At 36.4% G+C, this 15,809-nt stretch overlaps 1 protein-coding gene across 2 annotated transcripts; it reads left to right on the top strand.

Annotated features, from left to right (window-relative positions):
• The first annotated feature begins 5,456 nt into the window (after nt 1-5,456).
• On the top strand, nt 5,457-9,060 carry LOC138709335 (uncharacterized). Of its 2 annotated transcripts, XM_069840035.1 has the most exons (4): nt 5,459-6,927; nt 7,918-7,980; nt 8,220-8,282; nt 8,739-9,060. In XM_069840035.1, exons 1-4 carry the CDS (start codon nt 6,766-6,768, stop codon nt 8,844-8,846), a joined length of 396 nt encoding a protein of 131 aa, XP_069696136.1. In that variant the 5' UTR covers nt 5,459-6,765; the 3' UTR covers nt 8,847-9,060. The 2 variants fall into 2 exon arrangements, 1 of the variants encoding a protein (XP_069696136.1); XR_011334913.1 differs by lacking the exon at nt 8,220-8,282 and having other exon boundaries at nt 5,457-7,980.
• Nucleotides 9,061-15,809: the final 6,749 nt, after the last annotated feature.

Genomic DNA, 15,809 nt, shown 5'->3' with positions numbered 1-15,809 from the left:
GTGTATATTTCATATTGTTCTAGTGGAGTTTTTGGTTTTTGGATTGTATGTGTAGGATTTCCATGTCTGTATTTATGTTATTGTAGCATTAGTTATGTGTTCGGCATATGTAGATGTATTGTGTTCTCTGGTTATTGCTTTAATGTGTTCTTTGTATCGAGTTTGGAATGATCTGCCTGTCTGTTCAATGTTGAGATAGCGCCGAGATCTAGTAGGCTCCGAGGATGATGTCGAATAGCACTGAAACAGCTGTAAGCTGCACATGCTTACATAATTAACACGAGTAAGATCGCCATTTAATCAATTATTTATATTCAAGTGTTGAAAGTAGTGTACGAAAGATTCAACGTGGAGTATTCTTTGTTCTAAATTACATTGAATTCTCACCTATTATAAAATATTACACAATTAACCACGTACATCCATTGACATGGAAAATGGTAGCTCTCCTACAGAGTGAATTTGCCTAACAAGCAAACATTTTCATGGGGGCAGATAAAAAAATTATATTCTCTCTTCTACCATATTAATAATGTCAAAATAAGTGCTGATACAAATTTTAGTCATTCGAGCTCAAATATGAGGGCCGTTAAAATAAGTTTCCCTGGAGCCGTTTACAGAAAGAAAACACAGTTTAATGAAAAGATTTGTTGGAAAGATACAGCAATTGTTGAGCTATTTTTCAATATATTCCCCACCGAAATTGAGATATTTGTCATACCGTGGGATCACATTTTATATTCCTATGTCGTAGAAGTCTACCGATGGGATCGGAACCAGTGTGTGACAGCCGTCTACATGTCACTATCGATCCCATGGCAAGACAAATGTCTCAGTAATAATGTGTTGAAAAATAGCTCAATAGCTGTTGTATCTGTTCTAACAAATTTTTCCAATGAAATTTGTTTTCTTTCTGTGAACGGCCCCAGGAAACTTATTTTTATAGCCCTCGTAATTGAGCTGTACTGACCAAAATTTGTTCAAGCACTTGTTTTGGCATTATTAAAATGGTGGGAGAAAAAGAATAACTTCTTGTTTGTTCCCATGAGAATGTTTGCTTTAAGTGTCGCTTCGGATTAAAGTGGCATTCACACCGGGAAATATTAAGCATCGAGATCCGAGAATGAAAGCAGGTCGTAGCAGTAATGTATCTGTATGTCACGAAACGACACATTTTCTACGAAGTCTTTATGGCTTAGAGCTCTTTCTTCTAGTTACAAAGAATGGGCTTCGAATTTCTCTATGTAAAACACACGCGTGTAAACACAGCGTACACGTTGATTCCTGAGTTATTTCGAGGTGGGACTTAGTATCTGATCAGCGACCAATTTTCGTGTCAAAGGTGTACATATCAATAGAAGTGTCAAACTATCACCACACTCAACAACTCGACTACGTATGAATCCGGTTATTAGCTAGCATAACTCGCGACGGCCGAACTTGACTACGTAACACAGTTCGACCAGTTTTGGCTTTTTCCGATCAACCTAACCGGCGAACATACGATGTGCATTATAGTCTCTGAATTGTGTTACCAGATACCTTCAATATTGTGGTAAAAACTTTCATCAGTAATTGAGGAAAATGCAATCACAAGTTTGGATCAAATATGCATAAACAAAGGATTGTTTTACATGAAGGAACTCTGTTATAGAGAACAAACAGCTTTACTTCTCATTCTTTCAAAACCACGATTAGGATTTTTTCTTCTGAAACTCAACGTTCATGATGTAGTTTGAATTCGTGATACTTTGTTCATTCACAGGTGTTGTAACCACATGGCCACAGATAACGACCGAAGTTGCATTGCGTAATATTTTTTAAATAATTTATATTACTTTTGTAAGGATTCTCGCATTTAACAACCACCTTTAGAACGAAAGTATTGATTTCAAATTCCTTGACAGTCTTCATGAGACTAAATACGTATCAGGTGTATGGACTTCATTTTTTTTTCAATAGTTGTGCATAGAGAAACTTAGTTTTCTCTTTTACATACTTTAATGTGACGTAATGCTTTGAGTGATTCTCCTAAATGTAAGTTATACAGGGTGATTCAAAATTCCGGCAACATAGACAAACTCCGTTATTAATGTAGATAGCGAAAAATGGAAACAGCGGAAAGTTGTTAGACATATGTAGTTTTCAAATTAATGCGCTTGAATTCACAACTTAGAATAGACCGTTGAAACTGCACACTAGTACAATAAACCCGCTAGTCCCAGTGCTGCCAAATTAGTGACTTTTCCTCTAGTTCTAACGGATTTTAGATACGAATTATTTAACGAACAATTAAGTTGACATGCAGAGTTAGCGGTTATTTAACTTCTCACAGTGCAACTAGAAACATTTCTTTACATTGATAGCTTAATAGTTCTGGGGAATTTCATTCTTGCCTGGCTGTTTTCTCTGAACTTATACTGCCAACACTGCTAATAATCGTCATCATTTCGTAATTTAACCGAGCGGGCCAGCGGCGTGGTAGAGGCATTCGGGAGGTCCGGGGTTCGATCCCAGGGGCCGGCAGGTCTGAGGTTTTTCATGGTTTCCGGCAAATGCCGGGATTGTACCACTTGAAAGTCCGGCCATGGACGGCGATCCTTCCCCTAATCCTTTCATATGTGTGAGTGAATGCTGTGTAATATCTTAAATGTTTGTGTTGTATCTGAGATGGCCCTGGCATTGAGCTGATCCCTCAAACGGGAGGTCCTCCATGCCCTTGTGTGGTTAAGAAAGTATGTATGTGATCCATAGTTTAATTCCTCTTCCGACAGGTCGCGGCCCTGTAAGGCCCGTGTGGCGTGGGTCGTATAAATGAACCTAAAAGGGAGAGGTTAAACTAAGATAAAAGAAAGAAGAAGATTTCGTAATTTATCCGGTACATTACCTATCTAAAATTCGGAAAACTAGCAGTAAAGTCGCTAATTTTTCAGCATTGGGACTGCCGGGTGTGTCGTACTACTGTAGGGTACAGCTTCAGCGGTGTATTCTATGTTGAAAATTCAAATTCAAGCTCATTAGATTGAAAACGACATATTTCCAGAAAGTTTCTCCTCTTTCCTCCATTTTTCGCTATCTGTGATAATAACGGAGTTTGTGTATGTCGTCGAACTTTTGAATCACCCTGTATAGCCCTAGCTCTAATTGGTTACAAAGAAACAGCTTATACAGTTCATGTATACTTTCTGCATATTTCATCATAAACATTAATTTTTAGATTTCAACGGAAATACGTTTTGGGGAATCTTGCGGGCAGGGCAATTAACCAGTTTTTAAGATGTGTCTAGATGTGATTAGTTTTTAAGCGCGAGCATTATTGTGGGCTTACACGGCGGACAGTGTTTGCTGTAACCAATCTGCAAGGCGTGTCCGCAAACGAGTTTATGATAGTCCCTTCCGCTAGAATATTGAAGAGAACATCAAAATAAATTGATATTAATATCAAACCGGCCGCAATGTCGCCAATAAATAAAAAGCGGAATACGAAACCAAAACGACAGTTTCATCGCTGCGCGGACTTGGAACGCAATTGTGCTAATGACAGCCCGCGGTCGGGGCGAATCGATTCCGATGATAATGATTACGAGGAGTGGGAGGGTTACAATTTGAGAATGTTAGCGTGTTATACTTCTCCTCCCCTCTTTTTACATCATTGATTTTTTGTCGTCAAATCGGTGCCAGTTGGGGTAGCTTATTGAAACGTCACAAGCTTAGCTTTGCTTGTAGAGTGCAGAATGCCTGCACACTTGTTTACACTAATTAGCTATCAAACTAGATTATTCCACGATGAAGAATGTCAGGGGAACCAGAAGTGCTCAGAATAAACCTGATCCATAGCTGCTTTACAAGCTAAATATTTTGCATGACATGCTGGGGATAGAACCGCGACCCACTTGGTGGAAAACCGGCAGTAGAGTTAATCTCAAAGGATCCCATGCACAGCTGGCAGTTTCTCATCGAAAGAGGGGGCATCGATCTATGCATATCGTATATAATTTATACTACACAAAGAGCAAATTTTCTCTCGTGTTTCGGTTTATGATATCGTGTTCACTACATCACCATCAGCAGCAGCAGCAGTAGCAGCAGCAGAACCACGATCACCACCACCATCATTATCTTCATGGATAAAGCTCTCTCAGCTCGTTCCGGCCTCAAGAAAGTAATAATTATTCTTTCCATCCTTTCCGTGGTCGTCCTATAGGTAAAGTTGCCTAATTCCGTGATACCCCTAATCCCGTGATACAGATAATGAATGTCAGTCGAAGCTTTGCCTTTCGACCATAGCGCCAGACATCTTAGTCGAAAGGGTACATCTTTCTCCTGCTTTGCAGACATCGATGAACAACCTAGCAAGATACTCAACCTCGTGATGTTCAGTGAAATAAACGTATCACACAGCATTTGTGTGCACTCATAGTTGAGTTCTGGCGTCTTGTCAGCTCACTTGAGTTGTGTGGATATAAAGGAAAAATTATGACGTTGTCGTGTATAGTTCCTGGGGTAGCTCAGTCCGTAGAGCGTTCGCGCGCTAAGCGAAGGCTCCCGGAATCGATACCCGGTCCGGAACTATTTTTCCTTGAAATTATTCAAACCTGCTTTACAGGGAGCTACTACCTGAAAGCCAGATTTGCATAAACGTATCATGAATTTAGAAAACTTTATCCTACTTCTTTTACCTGTCTGTCTACAGTACACAATTGTTTTAGGTAAACGGTCGTTGTCCATCCTTTTAACGTGTGAAAACCAGTTATTTGTGTAGTTCTTTATTTTCTCATTTAATTTGAATATTTGCAGTTCGTTCCTAATATCTTCCGTTTTCTAACCATGAGTGTATAACCAGCAATATCTCTCAGGAGTCTCATCTCCATCGCTTCTAGTCTTCGTTCTTGTTCCTTTATTAAGATCCAAAATTCTGAATCATGAAGGATGAATGGGACAGCTATTACTTTATAATACAGTAAAACTTCGTTAATCCGGACCCCGATAAGCCGGACTTCGTTTAATCCGGACGGGCAAAAAGAACGATGAATGTAAAAATTGAAGAACCTTGTTTTAAGACTAAATTTTATACAATAGAACTATGGAATTACAATATTTCACTATATTCCTAGTATTAAAAATAAAAAAAAATCATCAAGTTTGCAGGTCTATCGGGCATATCATGATAATTATGGGTATTATGTATGCATAGCACTGTTTGTATTGCTTTACATTTTACTGTGCTGTATTTCTTTTATTTTTATTTATTTATTTAGCTATCAAAGTGAGTATAAATTAAATTTATAAAACAAAAATGTTTCTAGCCACTACCGTAAGAGCCAGGCTCGTGTACGGTGAGTAGTAAGGAAATGAAGCTGACGTCAAGGGTCGGAGGGTATGGAGGGCCGGAGGGGGCGTGGCCAAATGAGGGATAGGGGAAACGGGGCGTGACCAAATGAGGGATAGGGGAAACGGGGTGTGACCAAAAGAGGGATAGGGGAAAGGGGGCGTGGTCAAAGGAGGGATAAGGGGAGCTGTTTTGTGATTGGTGAATGGGTATTTGCAAGCGAGTGGTGTGGGAAAGCGATTGACGAATGAGCATGGAGAGAATGTTGAAATGGAGTGGAGCTGTGAGAAGGAGGAGTTTTGGTTCCATGTGAAAGTGAAAGGTGTGTTACATAAGATCCAAGGCAAACCTCTCGACATGTGTTGAGGTCCGTTGTTTGTAATTCACCTTGAACCAAATGTGAAAGTGGAAGCGCGACGTGTTGACACATGACAAGGTGAACAACACCTCAACACGTGTCATGTATTCGGCGTACACCGGCTGACCTTCCGCAGCCCAGCCGGTTGAAGAGAAAGTTCAGTTGCAAAAGAGTTTTTTGCTCCATGTCACTGGTATAAAAGCGGAAGAATTCGGGTTGTATATAGTTGTATCATGGATCCATTAGCTACATTATCAAGCATTAGTGTTGGGGAGTACACAAGAATAAGCAATATTGGGACGTTAACTCCCAACAAAGAGTATATTTTGAAAAAGCTAAGAAAATTAAACACTATAAACGGTCCGGTGATAGTGGCAGATTTAGAAGACTTATCTGTTTTCCTCCCCAAACGGTTTACGAACCTATCTGAAGCGGTTCTCAATGAAATAACGTCTGATTCAAAGATATTGTTGGTGTACCGAGGGTTGGTGCCGATTGGTGGAGGGAGTAAAACGATCCACAAAGTGGACTTCAAAAGAAGTGAATAGCGGAGAGGTGAGTAGAAATGAATACGATTATACAAATATGTTAGTATCACCAAGTGTGTTAGAAATATGTACCATTTTAAGTTAGGTAATAAGTTGTAAATGTTGAGTTGATATGATGAGATATGGATGATGTGTTGAGATAATGCTACATGTCTCGGAACTACGAATCTAATTACTTACAACATAATGGTTAACCCTGACATGGAACAGACACGTGTGGAAATTTAAGTTAGGTGAAAGTCAGGCAATGCGTGAACTCCTGCATCTGCCTGCGTGCGAGAGAGGTGAGAAAAAAGCGAAAGTATTTGGACACGCGTACTAATGTAGTTAGGTAATATGTTGCTTAAGGGGGTTAGACAGGACAGGAGCCCCTTCGCTGTTAGAGGTACAAGATGAATTATTTTAGGAGAAAAAAAAAACAATACCTGTCTGGGTGAGAGTTGGGGATTAACCTTGAATGAGCCCCGAAACACGTGGAGGAAACTCGTATAAATAGGATGCTGTACATTTCATAGGAATACAGTGCAAGAATGGATTTTAAAGTTCATTGCAGGTTATATCACAACGAAATATGTAACGGTACGATTCACACAATACGATGTATAAATCCAGGAGTGCTGGAACTAGGACTGCAAATTTATGACTGTGCACCAACTTGCTATGTCTATCGATTACACCAGTTGGAGGCGAATGTAAGTACACTACATATTTTAATCATCGAAGTCTCATATTTATTGCTTCATTAACGTACTTGTATACATGTATCTGCTTACCATACACAGAACCAATATAAGTTCATTGAATAGTTTAATTAATACTTATTTTTGTTTCATTATCTCGTGTATGTTTATTTATATGTTTTTGTGTTGTGATTATCATGATAGCATCATTAATAATGTGATGTATAAATCTAATGCATGATTTTTATCAAAGTGTACATCATTAATTACATTAATCAATGCATCAAATTTATGTTTTTTGTAATCATTTAACTAGATTGTGGGCTTATTTTCATTTAATTGTTGTATTTACATAAGAATTACTCTGACAAACGATGTAAATTCATTCATGTTTTTCTAACTAGATTGTAGACCTCATTTCCGTGTTTGCGTGTTAATCAGCGTTTGCTCATGCTCTAACAAATGTTACTTTACTGTTATTATTTCATTGTTCATGATAGCGTTATTAATAATGTGATGCATAAATCTAACGCATGATTCCTATCAAAGTACACTTATTTTATTTACATAAACAGTGATGCAGAACCGAGAGAGTTTGAGACTTCCATTGAGGAGGTCACGGGTTCAAATTCCATCACCAACCATAAAGACGGCTACCAGTTAACATGCGCTCATTTAATAACTGGGGGGCGTAGCTCAATTGGTAGAGCGTTCGCTTAGAAAGTGTAAGGTTCCGGGATCGATACCTGACACCTCCAAAAGATTTTATTTTATCGATAGAAATACTCCGACGTAGCTCAATTGGTAGAGCATTCGCTCAGAAAGTGTAAGGTTCCGGGATCGATAACCGACACCTCCAAAAGTTTTTATTTTATCGATAGAAATACTCCGATAAATGATATAAATCCATGTATCAAATTTTAACTAGATAGTATTTTCATTTAATTGTTGTGTTAATCACGCTTCAACAAATATTACTTTATGTATTAATTATTTTCACAGATGGCAGCCGGAGCAGAGGCACCTCCAAACAATACACCAGTAGAGATGCCTCGCCATAATCATGTAAGTTCATTGGATATGTTAATCATACTTAAATATGTTAAAGCGGTTGCTCATGCTCTAACAATAAGGTTCCGGGATCGATACCCGACACCTCCAAAAGTTTTTATTTTATCGATAGAAATACTCCGATAAATGATATAAATCCATGTATCAAATTTTAACTAGATAGTATTTTCATTTAATTGTTGTGTTAATCACGCTTCAACAAATATTACTTTATGTATTAATTATTTTCACAGATGGCAGCCGTAGCAGAGGCACCTCCAAACAACACACCAGTAGAGATGCCTCGCCATAATCATGTAAGTTCAATGGATATGTTAATCACACTTAAATATTTTTGAGCGGTTGCTCATGCTCTAACAAATGTTACTTTATTGTGGGCTTATTTTCATTTAATTGTTGTAATTACATGACGTTCCTGTGCTCATAATTTACCCATACTACTCGTTTCCCAATGTTTCTTAAACTAATATTTATGCACCTAATTTCATTTTAATTTATTTTATTTACATAAACAATGATGCAGAATCGACAGAGTTTGAGACTCGCATTGAGTAGGTCATGGGTTCAAATTCCGTGGTCGACCATAGAGACAACTGTCAGATTGGAAATTTACATGTCATCACCGCCTCAATTACCAATACGATAAACCACTCCTATCTGATTGTTGTTAATCAACATTTTACCTGGTTTCATTAATTACGTTCACAGATGTCAACTAATTTATTTTATGTAATGACTTGCTGTTTTCACAGATGCTCCGGCCTGAGACGCCGCACATGGAGATGGACAGAAGGATCGGGGAAGAGGGAAGCGAACAGGCATGCTCCTGTGGTGAATGTAACGCAATTACGATTGAATAAAAAAAAAAAAAAACATTGAATATAATGAGTTATTATTTAGAAAGTGAAATCACATTCCTTATCACTGAGCAAGAAACCTGTCCTTATTTCCATCTTGGGGGACTTAGGATCGGGGTAAAAGAAAAGAGTAATAAAAGCAAATAATAGTTATATATTGATTACAATGCAACAAATACAGTTCCAGAAAACAGTACCAAATGAATTGTTTCTTTTCCACAAACACACTCACAATCAGTCATATGTGATATCTCTTAAAAGCACTATAATTAACATAACCACTAAGCATTGTAATTAACATAACCACTATTCCACAATAGTCCATGATGATATGCTGTCAACCAATTCGACGAGTTTGATGGTATGACGTGAGGAGGTGGTTTGAACAGCTGCACATTCCCGGCGAGATGATGAGTTCCTTTACAGAAACATTATTCGTCCCGGCTTCGTGGAAACCTTGTACATCAATTATCATAATGGACATCCTGAAACAAAATAAGAACAGTGTAGAATGAGAGCTAATGTAAATTGTATAATATTACGGAGAAAAGTAACACATACTTACATTTTTTTGTTACACCACTGTTTGCACCAGGTTTGTGAGGGGTGTATAGTTTACGAGGCAATCGTGTAGAATAAGACAATATGCAGCAGTATTTGCTGCTATATTAGCATTTGCCAATATGTCAACACGTATATTTACTGCTCCTAGTTTTACTTCATCGTGTTGTTTAGAGCAATCAATGACGAAAAGTGGCGCTTTTTCGATGAAATCTTTTCTCGATAGCAGTGGATTGTTTGGTTTGTTGTAATATGAATTTTGAAATTTGCTGTCCTGCGCTTATAATTTACTCAAACTATTCGTTTCCCATGTTCCTTAAAATAATATATATGTACCTAATTTCATTTTAATTCATTTTATTTACATAAAAAATGATGGTTATTGCTCTGGTATTTCCTTAGATGCATAAGAGTAATTCAGCATTGAGCTCACTATTTTAAAAAGTGTCACGAAATAACGTTCCTGCGCTGATAATTTACCCACACTATTCGTTTCCCATGTTCCTTGAAATAATATATATGTACCTAATTTCATTTTAATTCATTTTATTTACATAAAAAATTATGGTTATTGCTCTGGTGTTTCCTTAGATGCATATGAGTAATTTAGCATTGAGCTCACTATTTTAAAAAGTGTCACGAAATAACGTTCCTGCGCTCATAATTTACCCACACTATTCGTTTCCCATGTTCCTTAAAATAATATATATGTACCTAATTTCATCTTAATTTATTTTATTTACATAAACAATGATGCGCAACCGAGAGAGTATGAGACTCGCATTGAGGAGGTCACGGGTTCAAATTCTGTGGCCGAATATAAAGACGACTGCCAGATTGGAATTTACATGTCATGATTCATCACCACCTCAATTACCAATACGATAAACATTAATCAAAATCTATAATTAGTTATGGTTACGTCACCTTTCTCGGGGTTGGTTGCTATCCCAACATGAACATCTGGCATGGTTGCACAACCGACCTCTGGAGCGGATGCTGTCCCAATGGTGGCGCCAACATCCAGTCAAGTATGTTCTAGATCTGTGTTTGCGTTATCGGATAGAGCTTTCAAAAATCGTTTGAAGACTTATATTGCCCTAAATCTAACAAATCATGAGAGTGAATTAAAAGATATTTGAGACTGCATCACTGATGAAATCCGTGACATTTTAAAAAGACATTTAAGTGAGTACTCTGCTTTAACATTTAACATATTTGTTGAGCAAAATATAAAAAAAACGCAATGATATTTCAATAAATGTTTTTGCACTTGACGAGAATGATTATGTATTTCCTCTCAGGATGTGCGAAATGGAATTACCAAATCACAGGGCTTTGTTATACATTAGTAATGATAGAGAGTTTTGGATTTGAAATACACAAGTTCATTATATGTTTGTATGACGAATGGTATAAAACCTGAGGATATGGAAGCATGATTGAGAGTCATGAATGTCACAATTGTGTGAATGTTAATGATTAAACTGAACCTAGTCATTGTGGATTGAGGATGGGGATGTGCTTGGTAAAAGAAAATAGTAACAAAATAACATTATATGTATATATTGATTCATAAAAAAAAAATGACATGTAGTGAGTATTCAAATACTTTTTCAGTTAGTGAATTCCAAGACAATCCATTTCTTCCAAATTATACACATAACTGGTGATAAATTGTTCCAAGAATTCTTTCTTTTCCACACCCTTTGTATAAATACACTGAATCAGCATCATTGTAATTAACATAACCAATACGATTAGTTTCACGGCGTCCAGTGACGGGGTGGTTTCAGCACAAAACAGCATCCTTGCTGTAAATTCCCGTGGAGACGGCAAGTTCTTTTAAAATACAGTGTTGTTTATTCAAGCTTCTTGGAAACCTTGTACGTCAGTTATCATAATGGACGTCCTGAAACAAAATAAAAGCGGCGTAGCATGATACCTATTGTAAATTGTATAATGTCACAGAAAAGAAAAACGCAAACACATATACTTACATTTTTAAACATATGATATGAGTAAAAGCACTTTATACATAACCCAATAAGACACTTTGAACATTGTGTTCGAACAATGCTCTTACACCCTTTTTGAGCACATCTCTTCCTCCCTTTCAATGGGATATATTGAACTCAATGATTTATACAATCATATCGAGATACTCCATCATATGTAATCGGGGAAGAAGTTAGTTGCACACCCAGTTTCTCTGTCCCCATCATTGCAAATGATGCGAAAATGGAATTCTTGTTACATATATACAACAACTTGTCGAAAATGTGACCTATATTTTACAATATGTTGAAAATGTGACATGTATGCAACAACTTGTTGAAAATGTGACCTATATGTAACAATATGTTGAAAATGTGACATGTATGCAACACCTTGTCGAAAATGTGACCTATATGTAACAATATGTTGAAAATGTGACATGTATGCAACAACTTGTCGAAAATGTGACCTATATGTAACAATATGTTGAAAATGTGACCTATATGTAACAATTTGTCGAAAATGTGACCTATATGTAACAATATGTTGAAAATGTGACATGTATGCAACAACTTGTCGAAAATGTGACCCATATGTAACAATATGTTGAAAATGTGGCATGTATGCAACAACTTGTCGAAAATGTGACCTATATGTAACAATATGTTGAAAATGTGACATGTATGCAACAACTTGTCGAAAATGTGACCTATATGTAACAATATGTTGAAAATGTGACATGTATGCAACAACTTGTCCAAAATGTGACGTACATGTAACAATATGTTGAAAATGTAACATGTAGGGAACAACTTGTAGAAAATGTGACCTATACGTAACAAAATGTTGAAAATGTGACCTATATGTAACAACTTGTCGAAAATGTGACCTATATGTAACAATATGTTGAAAATGTGACATGTTTGCAACAACTTGTCGAAAATGTGACCTATATGTAACAAGAATTCCATTTTCGCATCATTTGCAATGATGGGGACAGAGAAACTGGGTGTGCAACTAACTTCTTCCCCGATTACATATGATGGAGTATCTCGATATGATTGTATAAATCATTGAGTTCAATATATCCCATTGAAAGGGAGGAAGAGATGTGCTCAAAAAGGGTGTAAGAGCATTGTTCGAACACAATGTTCAAAGTGTCTTATTGGGTTATGTATAAAGTGCTTTTACTCATATCATATGTTTAAAAATGTAAGTATATGTGTTTGCGTTTTTCTTTTCTGTGACATTATACAATTTACAATAGGTATCATGCTACGCCGCTTTTATTTTGTTTCAGGACGTCCATTATGATAACTGACGTACAAGGTTTCCAAGAAGCTTGAATAAACAACACTGTATTTTAAAAGAACTTGCCGTCTCCACGGGAATTTACAGCAAGGATGCTGTTTTGTGCTGAAACCACCCCGTCACTGGACGCCGTGAAACTAATCGTATTGGTTATGTTAATTACAATGATGCTGATTCAGTGTATTTATACAAAGGGTGTGGAAAAGAAAGAATTCTTGGAACAATTTATCACCAGTTATGTGTATAATTTGGAAGAAATGGATTGTCTTGGAATTCACTAACTGAAAAAGTATTTGAATACTCACTACATGTCATTTTTTTTTATGAATCAATATATACATATAATGTTATTTTGTTACTATTTTCTTTTACCAAGCACATCCCCATCCTCAATCCACAATGACTAGGTTCAGTTTAATCATTAACATTCACACAATTGTGACATTCATGACTCTCAATCATGCTTCCATATCCTCAGGTTTTATGAGCACATCTCTTCCTCCCTTTCAATGGGATATATTGAACTCAATGATTTATACAATCATATCGAGATACTCCATCATATGTAATCGGGGAAGAAGTTAGTTGCACACCCAGTTTCTCTGTCCCCATCATTGCAAATGATGCGAAAATGGAATTCTTGTTACATATAGGTCACATTTTCGACAAGTTGTTGCAAACATGTCACATTTTCAACATATTGTTACATATAGGTCACATTTTCGACAAGTTGTTACATATAGGTCACATTTTCAACATTTTGTTACGTATAGGTCACATTTTCTACAAGTTGTTCCCTACATGTTACATTTTCAACATATTGTTACATGTACGTCACATTTTGGACAAGTTGTTGCATACATGTCACATTTTCAACATATTGTTACATATAGGTCACATTTTCGACAAGTTGTTGCATACATGTCACATTTTCAACATATTGTTACATATAGGTCACATTTTCGACAAGTTGTTGCATACATGCCACATTTTCAACATATTGTTACATATGGGTCACATTTTCGACAAGTTGTTGCATACATGTCACATTTTCAACATATTGTTACATATAGGTCACATTTTCGACAAATTGTTACATATAGGTCACATTTTCAACATATTGTTACATATAGGTCACATTTTCGACAAGTTGTTGCATACATGTCACATTTTCAACATATTGTTACATATAGGTCACATTTTCGACAAGGTGTTGCATACATGTCACATTTTCAACATATTGTTACATATAGGTCACATTTTCAACAAGTTGTTGCATACATGTCACATTTTCAACATATTGTAAAATATAGGTCACATTTTCGACAAGTTGTTGTATATATGTAACAAGAATTCCATTTTCGCATCATTTGCAATGATGGGGACAGAGAAACTGGGTGTGCAACTAACTTCTTCCCCGATTACATATGATGGAGTATCTCGATATGATTGTATAAATCATTGAGTTCAATATATCCCATTGAAAGGGAGGAAGAGATGTGCTCAAAAAGGGTGTAAGAGCATTGTTCGAACACAATGTTCAAAGTGTCTTATTGGGTTATGTATAAAGTGCTTTTACTCATATCATATGTTTAAAAATGTAAGTATATGTGTTTGCGTTTTTCTTTTCTGTGACATTATACAATTTACAATAGGTATCATGCTACGCCGCTTTTATTTTGTTTCAGGACGTCCATTATGATAACTGACGTACAAGGTTTCCAAGAAGCTTGAATAAACAACACTGTATTTTAAAAGAACTTGCCGTCTCCACGGGAATTTACAGCAAGGATGCTGTTTTGTGCTGAAACCACCCCGTCACTGGACGCCGTGAAACTAATCGTATTGGTTATGTTAATTACAATGATGCTGATTCAGTGTATTTATACAAAGGGTGTGGAAAAGAAAGAATTCTTGGAACAATTTATCACCAGTTATGTGTATAATTTGGAAGAAATGGATTGTCTTGGAATTCACTAACTGAAAAAGTATTTGAATACTCACTACATGTCATTTTTTTTTATGAATCAATATATACATATAATGTTATTTTGTTACTATTTTCTTTTACCAAGCACATCCCCATCCTCAATCCACAATGACTAGGTTCAGTTTAATCATTAACATTCACACAATTGTGACATTCATGACTCTCAATCATGCTTCCATATCCTCAGGTTTTATACCATTCGTCATACAAACATATAATGAACTTGTGTATTTCAAATCCAAAACTCTCTATCATTACTAATGTATAACAAAGCCCTGTGATTTGGTAATTCCATTTCGCACATCCTGAGAGGAAATACATAATCATTCTCGTCAAGTGCAAAAACATTTATTGAAATATCATTGCGTTTTTTTTATATTTTGCTCAACAAATATGTTAAATGTTAAAGCAGAGTACTCACTTAAATGTCTTTTTAAAATGTCACGGATTTCATCAGTGATGCAGTCTCAAATATCTTTTAATTCACTCTCATGATTTGTTAGATTTAGGGCAATATAAGTCTTCAAACGATTTTTGAAAGCTCTATCCGATAACGCAAACACAGATCTAGAACATACTTGACTGGATGTTGGCGCCACCATTGGGACAGCATCCGCTCCAGAGGTCGGTTGTGCAACCATGCCAGATGTTCATGTTGGGATAGCAACCAACCCCGAGAAAGGTGACGTAACCATAACTAATTATAGATTTTGATTAATGTTTATCGTATTGGTAATTGAGGTGGTGATGAATCATGACATGTAAATTCCAATCTGGCAGTCGTCTTTATATTCGGCCACAGAATTTGAACCCGTGACCTCCTCAATGCGAGTCTCATACTCTCTCGGTTGCGCATCATTGTTTATGTAAATAAAATAAATTAAGATGAAATTAGGTACATATATATTATTTTAAGGAACATGGGAAACGAATAGTGTGGGTAAATTATGAGCGCAGGAACGTTATTTCGTGACACTTTTTAAAATAGTGAGCTCAATGCTAAATTACTCATATGCATCTAAGGAAACACCAGAGCAATAACCATAATTTTTTATGTAAATAAAATGAATTAAAATGAAATTAGGTACATATATATTATTTCAAGG

This window comes from Periplaneta americana, chromosome 11 (assembly GCF_040183065.1).
Source record: "Periplaneta americana isolate PAMFEO1 chromosome 11, P.americana_PAMFEO1_priV1, whole genome shotgun sequence".
In the NCBI taxonomy this organism is placed as follows: Eukaryota; Metazoa; Arthropoda; class Insecta; order Blattodea; family Blattidae; genus Periplaneta; species Periplaneta americana.
This window is presented reverse-complemented; position numbering and strand designations above follow the sequence as displayed.

Coding starts and splice junctions, on each gene's coding strand:
- LOC138709335 (XM_069840035.1), top strand. CDS start 6,766: ATGGATTTTAAAGTTCATTGCAGGTTATATCACAACGAAATATGTAAC. Junction 6,928..7,917: donor TACACCAGTTGGAGGCGAAT/GTAAGTACACTA, acceptor TTATTTTCACAG/ATGGCAGCCGGAGCAGAGGC. Junction 8,283..8,738: donor AGATGCCTCGCCATAATCAT/GTAAGTTCAATG, acceptor CTGTTTTCACAG/ATGCTCCGGCCTGAGACGCC.